The sequence below is a fragment of the Terrapene carolina genome, unplaced genomic scaffold, assembly GCF_002925995.2.
Source record: "Terrapene carolina triunguis isolate 2854851 unplaced genomic scaffold, T_m_triunguis-2.0 Scaffold391, whole genome shotgun sequence".
Lineage (NCBI taxonomy): Eukaryota > Metazoa > Chordata > Testudines > Emydidae > Terrapene > Terrapene triunguis.
In genome coordinates, this window is record NW_020664742.1 from 677,817 (window position 1) to 692,205 (window position 14,389).

A 14,389-nucleotide genomic window follows, 5' to 3' on the forward strand; every position below is an offset into this window, starting at 1 on the left:
AGAGAAGCGGCTCCCATGTACTTCCTCCTCTGCATCACTGGAGATGGGCTGGGGAGCAGGGAAATGGATAACTGCTCAGTTATATTGGCCTGGAGATCCCTCAGTACCAAGTAAGGGTGACTGTGGCACCAAGGTGATCGCTAGATCCTTGTGCTGTAGAAACTGTTGTGAAGCCGCTTGTTTCTGTGGTGGCAGTACTGCTGGTGTAGATGCAGTTGATGCCTTTGTCAAGATGGTCAGTGCCGTTCTCGGCCTGTCAGTTGGTGCTGACGACTGGGTCGGTGCCGGTGGGGATGGCATTGTCTGTTGTAGAGATATCTGGGCCGACTCCCACACCCAGGTGGTCGGTGCTGTGAACGAGGACCGTCTCGACTCCGCTCCAGAGCGGCGGGGCTCAGCAGAAGTCCACAGAGGGATGGTGCCAGAGGTGCCCAGAGCCTCAAAGGTGCTCACTCTACTCGAGCTCGGCACAGAGGAGAGCGACCTCGTTGGTGACCTCCTTTTTCTCTGAGTGTCCCTATCTGGGGAGGTCGCAGCTCGCTTCCTGGATGATTTGGAAAATTGAGCACTCCCATTAGCACAGGTTTTGTTCGAGGAACCATCTGCTGATGTTGATTTTTGTCCCTGAGGAGTAGGCTGAAGGGACTTCACCAAAAGATGATTTTAATGGAGGAAATCTCTGTCATGCCTTGCCCTGGCTTTAAAATTACTGCAATGGGCACTTTTCTGAGGGACATGGGTCTCGCCCAAACAGACAGACACACGATGAGTGGCCGTCTGACACAGGCATCGCCTCAAGGCAAGAGTCACATCATTTAAACCCGGGCGAGCCAGGCATTGTGTCTGTTAAAGTTTCACAACAGGGAAAGGGTCTATGGGTTTATCTCTAACTTAGTTTTCTTTACCAAAAAAAAAAAAAAAAAAAAAAAAAAAGCTAATTAAACAAAATTTACTAAACTACAATTAAACTAAACGCTTTCTATAGAGAGAAAAAACAAAGCAGCAACACTGCCACTGAGCTCCGTCTGCAGCCGAGGACGGCTGAGAAGGAACTGAAGGGTCGAGTCGTGCACGCGTTACATGAGGAGCCAATAGCACTGCGAGACAACTACTTCGCACGCATACCCTGACCAAGCACTGCTACCGAAAATCTCCGATGTGTAGAATTTTTAATTTTTTGGTACAGAATTCCACCAGGAGTAAAAAAAGGTCTATTTGTGGGAAAATCCATTCTTGGAAAACCCAAAGAACGATCATATTCTTCAGTGACCATTTAAGAACATAAGAACAGCCATACTGGGTTAGACCAATGGTCCATCTACTCAGCATCCTGTCTTCCAACAGCAGCCAATGCCAGGTGCCCCAGAGGGAATGAATAGACAGGTAATCATCACATGATTCATCCTCCTTCACTCTTTCCCAGCTTCTGGCAACAGAGGCTAGGGACACTTCAGAGCATGGTTTTGCATCCCTGCCCATCCTGGCTAATAGCCATTGATGAACCTATCCTCCATCCAATTCTTTTTTGAACCCTGTTACAGTCTTGGCCTTCTCAGTATCCTCTGGCAAGGAGTTCCACGGGTTGACTGTGCATTGTGTGAAGAAATACTTCCTTTTGTTAGTTTTAAACCTGCTGCCTCAATTTCATTTAGTGACCCCCTAGCTCTTGTGTTCTGAGTAAATAACACTTCCTTATTCATTTTCTCCATGCCAGTAATCATTTTAGAGACCTCTATCATATCCCCCCATAGTCATCTCTTTTCCAAGCTGAAAAGTCCCAATTTTATCACTCTCTCCTCATACGGAAGCCGTTCCATACCCCTAATCATTTTTGTTGCCCTTTTCTGAACCTTTCCCAATTCCAATATATCTTTTTTGAGATGGGGTAACCACATCTGCAGACAGTATTCAAGATGTGGGTATACCAGGATTTATAGAGAGGCAATATGATATTTTCTGTCTTATTATCTATCCCTTTCTTAATGATTCCCAACATTCTGTTCACTTTTTTGACTGCTGCTGCACATTGAGTGAATGTTTTCAGAGAACTATCCACAATGACTCCAAGATCTTTCTTGAGTGGTAACAGCTAATTTAGAACCCATCATTTTATATGTATACTTGGGATTATGTTTTCCAGTGTGCATTACTTTGCATTTATCAACATTGAATTTCATCTGCCATTTGTTGCCCAGTCACCCAGTTTTGTGACATCCCTTTATAACTCTTCACAATCATCCTGGTACTTAACTATCTTGAGTAGTTTTGCATCATCTGCAAATTTTGCCAGCTCACTGTTTACCTTTTTTTCCAGATCATTTATGAATACATTGAACAGAACTGGTCCCAGTACAGACCCTGGGGGACACCACTATTTACATCTCTCCATTCTGAAAACTGACCATTTATTCCTACCCTTTGTTTCCTATCTTTTAACAAGTTACTGATCCAGGAGAGGACTTTCTCTCTTATCCCACAACAGCTTACTCTGCTTAAGAGCCTTTGGCGAGGGACCTTGTCAAAGGCTTTCTGAAAATGTAAGTACACTAGATCAACTATCACCTTTGTCCACATGTTGATCCCCCTCACAGAATCCTAGTTGATTTGTGGGATGACGTGCTTTCTGCTTAAATAATCCACCAGAACATTGACTTGTCCTGCGATATGAAGTGCTATGCTGATTATGTGATTCCCACTGCATTATGGCTTCCTGGCAAAGAGGATCTGATCTTGTCCCCCATCTTGCCTATTTATAGAATATATCACTGTGGAATTCACTGCCAACACTTATACTGACAGAACCTTGAGTAATGGAAGAAAAGACTTGCATGCTAAGCGAATCACTGTTAACATCAAGACATTTATATGACTCAAGGTATCTTTTAACAACCAAATACTGTGTCTCTGAAATTGGTCTAGGTTATCGCCCTCACCCCTTTCGGGATCGTCAGAATCTTGGTGGATTTGGACTTTGAAACAGAATTCCCTGGTTCACATCGCTCGGGTTCAACCACCACTGAAGAGACATTAGAACTTACCGAAATAACTTTACTCTTTTTTCCCCCCCTCACAGAATTGACTGAGACACCAATTTGCTCCAAGACTGAAGAGGCCTCATTCTAAGCCTGATGAAGGCTGGCACAGTGTAGGGGAAAGGTTGCGGAAGCTTGGCGAGGAGCTAGGTGGCGGACCGAGTATGTGACTGAATGTGAGCGGAAGATGCAGGCTGTGCAGTTGAAGGCCGTGCAATGAACCTTGTCCGGCAGATCCTGCCAAAATGTAGTTTAGTATATCTCAGCATGTTTTTGTCTGTAAACAAGTCAGCTTATATAATATGTATGATTTAGGAATGCAATGAATGTAGCCAGCTGTTGACCCCATGTAACCTTGAGATAAGCGCGGGGGGATATAGCATTGCAGCGGACTCTCTTCAGTGGAGTCCTGCCTGGCCAGCTGTCCCGGACGGTCAAAATCCCCCGCAGCTCCTCCACGCGCCTCAGGGACTCCCCGCGCAGCTTGGAGTGTAAGTTCTTCCTTCAGTAAAGCCTTGCTTTTTACTCTCAGGCACTGAGTGTCATTCTTTCGCCGGTATCACGGCCCCCCTTGCGGGCACACACAGAAGCACAAGATACCATGTGGCCTAACAGTTTTAGGTAGACTCTTATAGGATTCTCAGCACTCAGATCGGTTAATTAATTGGCAGATACTTAGAAATCTCTCCTGAGGACATAAAGCTCTTGCTGCTTTGGAGTCCAGAACAGCTCCAATGAATCCAACTAACTGGGATGGAACCAGATTTACTGTCTTTAAGCTGACAATTAGACCCAACTCTGAGAAAGACACAGGACTAACCAAACTGATCCTATAAACTTGATTCACTGAAGTTCCCTAAATTAGCCAATCATCAAGATACATGTATGCCCTAACGACAAAGATGAGCAGCAACGATGGACAGGTAATTCATGAAGACTTGAGGTGCTGCTGATAGGCCAAATGGGAGAACTCTGAACTGATAATGTTTGCCTGCTATCACAAAATTAAGACATTTTCTGTATGCTTTATGACTCTGTACATGAAAGTACTTTGAATTGAGAGTACTGATCCAGTCCATGTGATCTAGGGAGGGTATAATGGAAGAGTTATCATGCAAAATTTCATGCAATGAATGTAAGCATCGAGTAGCCTGAGGTCCAGAATAAGTCTCCAACCCCCCCTTCCTTTTTGGAATCAGAAATCATGGAGAATAAACCTCTATTCTTACAAATTCAGGAAGAACTGACTATCATATACTGTAGTGTCAGTCTCTCTCTTGCTGCAAGATATCAGCCTCTGAAAAGGTAGGGGGAGGGAGGGGGAATGGTCTGGAATTGTATGGTGTAACAATGCTGGATGATCTGAAGGGCCCCATTGGTCTGTAGTTATTCTAGCCTAAGCCTCCTTGAAAAGCCAAAACAGGAGAAGAAAGGGTATAGGTCAATGTAGACTGGATCCATATCCTCCACCACAGCAGCAAAATTGTTTCTTTTGAGCATAACCAGGATGTGCTGAGATACTGGATTAATTTGACACTTTCCTCTTCTAGAGTCTTGATCTCCATCTACCCTGATCAAAAGGTCTCTGAAGGAACACAGCTATAAGTGGAAGGTTGAGACCTCTGTTTGATAGATACGTGAGATCTATACTGCTTTCTTCTGAAGGGCAGAGCATAGAGGCCCAACAATCTTAATGTGGGTCTTAAATCCTTTAAAGAATATGTATCATCCATTTTAGCACTAAAAATATCTTGATTGTCAAAAGGAAGGTCATGTATTGTAGTCTGGACCTTTCTAGCCAGGCCCAATAAGGAGAGCCAAAAATCTTTTTGTGACATATATGGAAATTTCCTGGATAAATCTTACTGAATTATGTTTATGTATATACGATTGTGAGCCATGGATTATATGTTACTCCCTGGGAAAGGGAGACTACAGCCCTCCAGGAACTAAGAGCAGTGGAGGATGATTAGGCAAATTCACTCAGGTTGTCACACCTCCCAAGAAGTGGTACACCTGGAGAGGCTTGCATATACTGGTTCAAACTGGATTCTCTAGAGAACCAACAGACAAAGAAAGGACTTTGAGATAAACAGCCTAAATTTAAACTGACTCAGGGCTTGCTTTTATCATCTAGAAAACAGACAGTACCTTCTCTCCAAGGAAGGCGCCAACCCTTCCTGGGAACCTGAAAGGGGGTTCCAAAGAAGATGGAGCTCGGCTGTTCTCAGTGGTACCAGATGACAGAACAAGGAGTAACGGTCTCAAGTTGCAGTGGGGGGAGGTTTAGGTTGGATATTAGGAAAAACTTTTTCACTAGGAGGGAGGTGAAGCACTGGAATGGGTTACCTAGGGAGGTGGTGGAATCTCCTTCCTTAGAGGTTTTTAAGGTCAGGCTTGACAAAGCCCTGGCTGGGATGATTTAGTTGGGGATTAGGTCCTGCTTTGAGCAGGGGGTTGAACTAGATGACCTCCTGAGGTCCCTTCCAACCCTGATATTCTATAATTCTATGATTCTAAGGTTGGAAGAGCATGACCTATTCATGCATGTGCTTGTTCTGTGCTAACAGCTGTTATGAACTTGTGACAAGAAAAAATAAACCCTGGTGAGGTTTGAAGACCTGATCATCTGCCACAGCCCTTGTTGGAATTGTGGTGGTGTCTGGTAAGCTTATTAGCATGTAAGTTTTTTCTTGTTTAATACATATTTTTCTGTAGTGCTTTCACCTTAAGAATAAATGTGCTTGCTTAGAAAGAGCTATGTGGTAACTTCTAACTGTGGAAAATTACGCTATTTATAACGTCTGAAGAGAAAAGCAAAGCAGGACTGTTTGGGCATTTCAACTTGCTGGGAATTCACAGTGTGTACAGGGAATTATGCAGCCTGGAAAAAACGCAGTCAGACAGGAGAGTTGTGGGTCTCTACCCAAAGAGAGGTTGTGACCAGAGACCCAGGGGAGCCAGTTGAGCTCACTCAGTTAGGGTGAACTGCAAAGAATGGGGCAGACAATCCCCAAAGCTGGTGGATATTCCAATACTTAGATTTACCAACCCAGCACAAACAGCTTCTATTATACCTGACTGGATACTCAGAACACCACAGTTCCCTTAAAGTAACCCAGCCTCAGGCCTCCACCTAGACACCGAAGTCAGGTATGATGAGGATTTCTGAAAATCTTAATCACATAAAAAAGGTTCTACCAATCCCAAAGGATTGGACACATTACCTACAGGTTAATGAATATTCCAGACCTTTCCCAAATACACGCTTACAGCCCATTCTTATTAACTAAACTAAAATGTATTTAAAAAGGGAGATAGAATTGTTTAAGAGAACAGTATACATACAGACAGGAGTCAATCTTGAGATTCAGATTCATAGCAGAGATGGTGAGCTTTGTAGATGCAAATAGTTCTTTCAGAAATAGTTCAAAGCTTATAGTCCAATGTTTATATTTCAGGGTGGTCCAGTCAGAATTGGGATCTCAGTCCTTGTGCCTTAGGCTTCCCCTGCATGAAACCTCAAGAAAGTCTGAGATAAAAAGGATTGGGACCCAAAGGTCTTTTATTCAATTCCAGGCCTTCTTTGACAGGTCAGAGTCCTTAGTCGAACAACAAGTACTCATGTGGACTTTGAAGTGGACCCATTTCCTAAGCATAGCCAGTAATTATTCACACCGATTAACACAAGGCAATTGCCTGTTTTTCCACCATTCGCAGATGATTTGATATACATTTCAAAGAGAGATGAATACAGCAATATCCTGTGTTTACAGTTCATTTAAATGTTAAGATGTTCTTTTGATCTCTGAATTAACAGAATACAGCATAGACAGGGATTGTTTTGTTGATTTTTACCAATATATATGTACCTACACAAAAACACAAACATTATCTCCCCATAAGTTTTTAAGGGTTGAATTTGAGTCATTTATCCTGCAAGATGCTTAACCCTTTCTGGTCATGCATCACAGAGGTGATAGCTGAGGAGCGTGGAGCCTAGTGTGCGTACCCTTGCTGGGCTACAGAAGGGGAATACAGGTGCAGTTGCCCTGAACTGTGACACACTTCTCATGACAATTCCACTTGTCACTGATCGTGTTCCTGCATTAGCTGGAGTCTAATGATGCTTGTGGAGATGTTTTTCTAATCAATATTCCTTCAGAGCAAATGGAAGTAAATTCTTCTTCCTGCAGAATTAAGAGTTTATCCTGAAATTCTGCCACTTTACCCCACTGGATGTAGTTATAATTAGCCAGCATGGCTTAATAAATCGAAAATCTGACCTGAAGGGAAGCAGAGTAAATCTTTGTCCCGAAGAGATCCAGGGCTTTTTTGGTGTTCTCTCTCCCTGCCTCAGGTAGATCTCAAAGCCTGCCTGGATTTTTCATTTACCACAGTGACTACCAATAGCAATGGAGCCAGACAAGTATAAAATACTCAAATACCTATGAGAGGCTTGATATTTCCAATCAGCCCATTTAGAAGTTACTGTTATAAAAGCCTGTGTTGCCCTCAGTTTGTTAACTGGCTCAAGAATGCCCCATTAATGGATAAAGCTACCCTATTTTTGGTAGAAGGCTGCAGGATATCAAAAAGTTTATATAACTTTTCCTGCAGTATTTCCAGAGGAATTTCTAATGTTTCTGCCATCCTCTTTAACCGTTCTTCAGAAGTCTTGAAGTCATCTACTGCCGTAGGAACAAGATACCACAGCGTCATCAGACGATAATGAAAACTGTCTAGCTACAAAAGGTTCATCCTGAATCTGCTCTTCCTCTTCTTCAGAAAGAGGTCGCTGTGTACCCAATACTGTAGACTTCGGGAGGAGAAGGCAAAGAAAAACTCTCTCTGAGGAAATCTACCTCCTGAAGTGGAAAGAGAAGGAAAAATTGTTGACTTGGATTGTACCAACGTGGCTAATAGGCCAGGATTGATATCCATATGGATAAGGCATAGCATTCCAAGGTACTGACATCCACACAGGTAACGGAATATCATGCGGTGAACTCCTAACAGTGTAGTCCAGGAAGAAACATTCTTATGATGTTTAGAGCCCTTAGCAGATATTGGGGAAGGCTCCAGGCAAGATTCCGCTGATGAAGATAACAAAAAGTCCTCTAACACAGGGACTACTCAGAAGGTGCAACTATCTGTTTAGGGGAAGAAAGCTTACCAACATCTGTAGCAGCAGGCCAGAATTAGATTTTCATAATGGTAGCCTGGGCTCCTATTGCACTGGAGATTTTTGGGAAACTAAGGTAGGAAACGCATGTAAAAAAGAGAAGATTCTGGCTCTTGTATAATCATGATCTCCTTAGGGTTTGTAAAAGATGACTCAGATAGTGCCCTGAGAACTGAGTGAGAATCTGAAGTCTGTGGCGCTGATTTCTTTGGATGCCAAATCCCCGGTACCAAGCATTTTGATGTATGGGGGTGTTTCTGATCTCCAGTACCAATTGTGTGGCACCCAAAGTAAAGTAAGTGCAGAAGATGCTCTCTGGACTGGTATCAATTCAACAGCCAGCATTACTGAATGTGGCCTCCATGCCACCAGAGTACTTTGGTGCTTGCTTCTTATGCAGTACCAGGGATTCAGGCATCCTCTTGGTACTGAATTTTCTCCCACAGGCAAAAGGGGTCTTTGACTATTCCACTGGGACCTTCTTCTGAAGTGGCAAGTTCCTGTCAGATTTGAGAGGCCTCTTTGCACCTTGATGGCTATGAGGGATTTCTCTTACCTCCAGAGCTCTCAAGGCATGGCTCGAGCAGGAAGGGGCTGTGGTCCCAACACTCAGAATCTCTAAGTTAGAAGCTGCTCTGATGGATTTCTCTATGAGGTAAATCTTGAGCCCGGACTCTAGATTTGTGTGTGTGTTTTTTAATACCTTACAAATAGCACACTTAGAAGTTACATGCCTCTCCCTGAAACAATATAAACACACATCATGTCCATCTTCCAACAGAATAATTCTTCCACACAACCGACAAGCTCTGATGCCCAGTGAGGATGGGTGACGCAAATAGCCAAAGCCCAGTACAACTACTTATTACCTACAAACTACTTTTTTGTAAACCAATGGGCAACAAAATAAGACTAATAAACCTAAGACTAATTATTACAAAATTATGTAAGTAAGAAGTAGGGACATTAAGAGCTTTCAGCTTTTTCTCAGGGCAGTCAGCAGGAACTGGCTGGTGGCCAAGATCGGTCCGCCTTTTATGCTCTTGGGTGAGGGAAGTGCATATAGGGTGCATGTCGAAGCCCTAGTGAACACTGCTAGAGAAAAGCTTTCCAAACTTCTGTATAGAGGGCATAGACACACCATGCATGGCATCCACATACATGGGAACTCAAAAAAGGATCTGTTAGTTGCAGACAGATTTAGATGAAACATGGTGAACAGTAAGACTTACCTTACTCTCAGATCTTGTCTCTGTCTCTTCAGTCTTACTCTCTATACTTATATTAAGGTCTGTAAGAACATCAGAATCCTGGGCCACTATCACGCACTCTTCCTTTGGAATGTTTTGCATGTGGTCAGACGAGCCCTTCCTCTTCGCCGCCTTTTTCTGCGACTGCGTGTTGTCACTTTTTGTTTTTCGCTGTCTGAAGTGAGCAAGCTGTGCAGGAAAGATTGAAAGAGATAAAGGGAGAGGTAAGTGAGGAAAAGATAACAAGACCACAAGAGTAACACACTCATGGATAACAAAGAATCTCTTGATCTCTGTAGATGTGCATGTTTTGTCAGAACCTGCTTTATCTTCCTACTTACTGCACATTTAGTTTCTATCTAGGCAGCAGCATAATTGACAAAAACACAACAGTTAGACTCATTTCAAGAAAAGAAACAAATTTTTACTAATACTTTCCTAATTGATACTTTTCCTGTTGAAACAATCCAGAGTTACAGCCAGATAAATTAGTAAGAGACTAAGTGTTGTCCATATATTAGAACCAATAAAAATGAGACAGTCTTGAAGTCTCTCTGAGAGTCCTACAGAAAGAAACATAGCCTCTTAGAAAAATATCTTAAAATATCTTAGCCACAGCAAATACAAAGACTAGAACTGAAAAAGGTGAGTCTTCTTGCCCTTCCCCTCCCAATAAGAGAATATATAGCAAAACTTCCCAGACAGAAAGCAGACTGAGATACATAAATAGAAATTTAATTAAGGCAAGTCATTTTAATTTCTTCTGTTGGAAGAATCAGATGCTCTACTTTATCAAACTAACACAGCCCAATGAAGCCCTTGGGATTTCCAAATAATGTCACCCATCAAAATCTACTACCCATCTTTCCTCAGTACCTTAAACAGCTTAAAGAGGATTACAGTATTTTAAACTCTAGCACTGTATGTAGGCAGCAATTCCAACCAACATCTCACTCACAGCATAAGACCAGACATTCTTCTAATAGGGAAAACCAGTCACCAAGGTTACAGCCATAGGTTATCAACCATACAGGTAAAATACCTTTATTATTATATAAGAAAATCTATTCAAAATCATAATAGGATGTAGAAATCTGAGAATGTAGAACTACTGCATGCAATCTATACGAAAATCAATACCTGAAATAGTTTGTTTTTGCTGTGGTAAAACTCTACTGAAAGAAGCAAGATTGCACTTTTCATTTCACTTGTTTTGGGAAGTGTATTTACCTTTAGAATTTTCTGAAATAAACTAATTCCTTATTTTTCATATCTACAGCAACTTGTGTAATGATAGATTACCTAACAGCAGCTGTGCAATTGCATACCTGTTCTATACTAGATGATCTGTTTAAAGTGCTTAAGACCATGTCCCTTTGATAAAGAAGGAATACCAAACACCTCCCTACTCTTGAAGTGTTTATGCAGGCCACTTGATATGTTAAGATTGGTCAGAATCTTTTTTTTTTTTTTTTTTTTTTTTTAAAGAGTGAAATCTTAAAGTTTCTAGCACCTATATTTCTTAGATCAAATGGGAAGATTAACAGATGCAGTGTTGTCTTCCTGAGTCAGCAGAAACACAGCCTTAAAAACTAGTTGTAACTGAGGCCATGTCTGCACTTACTGAGGATCGACGCTGCTGCGATCAATGCAACAGGAGTCGATTTAGCAGATTAGTGAAGACCCGCTAAATCGACCGCAGAGTGCTCTCCGCTCGATTCCAGTACTACATTAGAACGAGAGGAGTAAGGTAAGTTGATGGGAGAGTGTCTCCCATCGACGCAGCATGGTGTAGACACTGCAGTAAGTCAACCTCAGCTACATCAACTCCAGCACATTATCGTAGCTGGAGTAGCGTAACTTAGTCGACTTATCCCAGCAGTGTAGACAAGGCCTGAGATGCAAACACCATTCTTCACAATTTAGTGTTAACACTAGACCCTAATGATGCTGCGTTGCATACCAACAATAGCTACTACATTGCTGATTAATTCAGCAGACAGAATGGGGAAGGGGGCAGAGGGAAGCCTACAGAGTAAAAGAGTAATGGAACTAGGGGTTGCTGCAGGGAGAGGGAAAGGCAAAGAAAGAGGAGAGAGAAACAGGAAGGCCAGAAAAGAGAATCAAAAGGCACAAAAAGAGTGGTAGTTCTAAAGGTGGGGAAATGATCTCAAAGTGAGGTTGAATAAGACAATAAAGTACTTAAATATTAAAAGTTTAGCTACCGCACAAAGATTATATTTGACTTTGACTCCTGATCTTTGTGCAAATCTCACATTTACATCAGTGGGAGAGCCACATGCACTGCTCATTATCAAAATTGTAACTTGGTCCACCAGTTTAAATGTATTTTATTAAAAAAATACCACACAAACACCAGTGGCTATACTTGAACTCCAAGTGACTACATAAGGGACAGGAAAAGATGTCTACACAAGACAGCCTACGAATGCACAACTATGTCAGCATAGCCCCATAGCGTAGATGCAGCATAGACCAACCGGAGTTTTTCTGCTAGTGTAGGAACATTACCTCCTGAATGACTTTAGCTATGCGGATGGAAGCACTCTGTCAGCATAGTCGCGTCTACTCTGGGAGTTTTGTTGGCATAACTATATTGGTCGGGGTGTTTTTTTCCACACCCCTGACTGACACAGTTTTGCTAATGTAAGTTTTAAGTGTAGACCAAACCTGATATTTGTTGGGTGCAGGTTTTATGGACTCTGAAAGACCCTCATAATTTGTTGGGTCTTTGGGTGGCTGAAGCTTTGTTTGGTTTTGACTATAGTGGAGGAGGAGAAGAGAGAGAGGGCATTCTGAGGGAGAAAGTTGGAAGTTTAGGCTAGTGATGACAGACTCCTAGTGACTGAGGGGGGATTGTCCTGGATTCCTAATGGTTAAAAGTAGTGAGTGTTGCTGTGGGGAAGCAGAGAATGCAGTGTGTGTAAAATTTATTTTTGTGTACCTTGTGGCATAAAATAATGAATGTAAAAAACCTAATTTTGTTAATATTCACAATACTTTAAACACATTACCCAAGACTGTGACACTGCACCCCATATTCTTCATAAAGATATGATATGATGATATGATTATGGCATAACTATGATGTATTTTATGCAAGATAGGTCATGTAAGATATCATTGAAAAGGTTATGATTTACTGAATATGATTATCCTATTTGTATGCATGTATCATTTTTGTATCTGAAGTTAGGAATATTGTCTATATCTATTACAAATGTGTTTACACATGGGGAATGCCCACGAGGAAGAATGCACTCAGTCTAGATGGCTGGCTTGGAAGGGCCCATTCAGGTTAAAGGGCCATTAGGAGAAAACCATAGGCCTTCGAAGAAGCTTATCTCCCACTTGGGGGAAGGGGGACCCTTCCTGAGGACACTACAAACTGCCTCTGACTCATGGCTGCTATGACACTACAGCCACATGTGACCAGGTCACCTGGCACTGGACACCATCTTGGGATACCAGTGTTTTTCCACTGACTGGCATGGGAACCAAGATTTGAAACAAAGGGTTCCCGCTATATGCAAAAGCTATATAAGGCGGTGGAGTGACATCATCGGGGTTATTCACTGACTCCCTGCCCAAAGAGACTCCTGGAAACACCTGAGGAACAAAGACTGAACTGGGGGTAAGTGCTGGACTCAGACTGAAGGGATTTTTAGCCTGTGAATGAAACACCTGGGGATTCCAAGCTGTAAGTTAGTGCAGCTCGCCCCTTAAGAGCCTGCAGCCTGCTTGCATCATCATTTAGGGTAAGAATTTACTATTCATATCCGATCTATGTAGTATACTAAGCTTAGTGTGCGTGTTTTGTTTATTTGCTAAGTAATCTGCTTTGATCTGTTTGCTATCCCTTATAATCACTTCAAATCTATCTTTTGTAGTTAATAAACTTGGTTTTGCTTTGTCTAAAACCAGTGTGTGTGGAAATCAACTCGGGGCAGAAAGCTGTTGTATATTTCCTCATCACATTGCGGGAGGCAGCGAATTTCATGAGCTTACACTGTACAGTTCTCTCTGCAGTGCAAGATGGTATAATTTTGGGTTTTACACTCCAGAGAGGAGGTGCATGCCTTAGGAACAGGGAGGTGCCCTTGCTGTGCCTCCCCACGCAGAGCTGATGTCAGCATCTGTATGTAACTGCAGCTGGGTGTGTCCCTACCTGTATGTATGCTGGTAAAGGGCAGGCTGGAGCCTGGGAGAGGGCTTGGCAGGCTGGTCACAGCAGTACAGTGTAAAGGGAGCCTAGGCTGGTGGGTCGGGGGGGCTCAGTGGTACACCAATTTCAGGTGGCACTCAGGGGGAACCCGTCACAAAGACATTCACATCTCAGAAGACACGTTGGCAGTTCTAGTGTATTGCGTTATTCACTTTACAGAGGAGACTGAAAACAAGCTCTCAGAATAGTCCAAGACCATGATGTCATCATGTTTGTGCAAATGAAAATTAATTAAAAACTCCCACTTATACAATTTGAAAAAAATATACAGTTACATAAATGGAAACACATGAAATTTGAAAGCTGATTGCAGATTTACCTGTCTAAAGTATTATTAGTAACAAAAGGGAACGACAAGGAGTCCAGTGGTTAAAGACTATCAGATTTATTTGGGCAGAAGCTTTCGTGGGTAAGCTTGAAGCTGAAGGCTTTTTAAAGTAAGCTAACTCTTTTTATTCATAGTTAAAGATAGAAGAGAAGATTTGGACTGGCAGTACAAAAAAAAAAAAAAAAATACTCAAGGAAGGGCACCAAAGCCCATGCTGTTGTACCAGCATTGTTTTTCTAAGTAAATAAGACATCATATATTGGATGTAGATCCAAAAGTGTAAAGAATTATATTTTGTTACAGGGAAAAAATGGTATGCTAAAAACACTGCTGGTTTAGGACCACACT

General features: G+C 42.2%; 1 protein-coding gene across 4 annotated transcripts in view; it reads right to left on the reverse strand.

The window, feature by feature from the left end:
- Positions 1–14,389, reverse strand: part of PCNT (pericentrin) — a 248,169-nt gene that overhangs the window by 213,942 nt on the left and 19,838 nt on the right. For all 4 annotated transcript variants that reach the window (XM_026658033.1, XM_026658029.1, XM_026658030.1 and 1 more), the window contains exon 2: positions 9,450–9,656. In XM_026658033.1, coding sequence (XP_026513818.1) covers positions 9,450–9,656 — 207 coding nt within the window. The remainder of the gene's footprint in view (positions 1–9,449; positions 9,657–14,389) is intronic.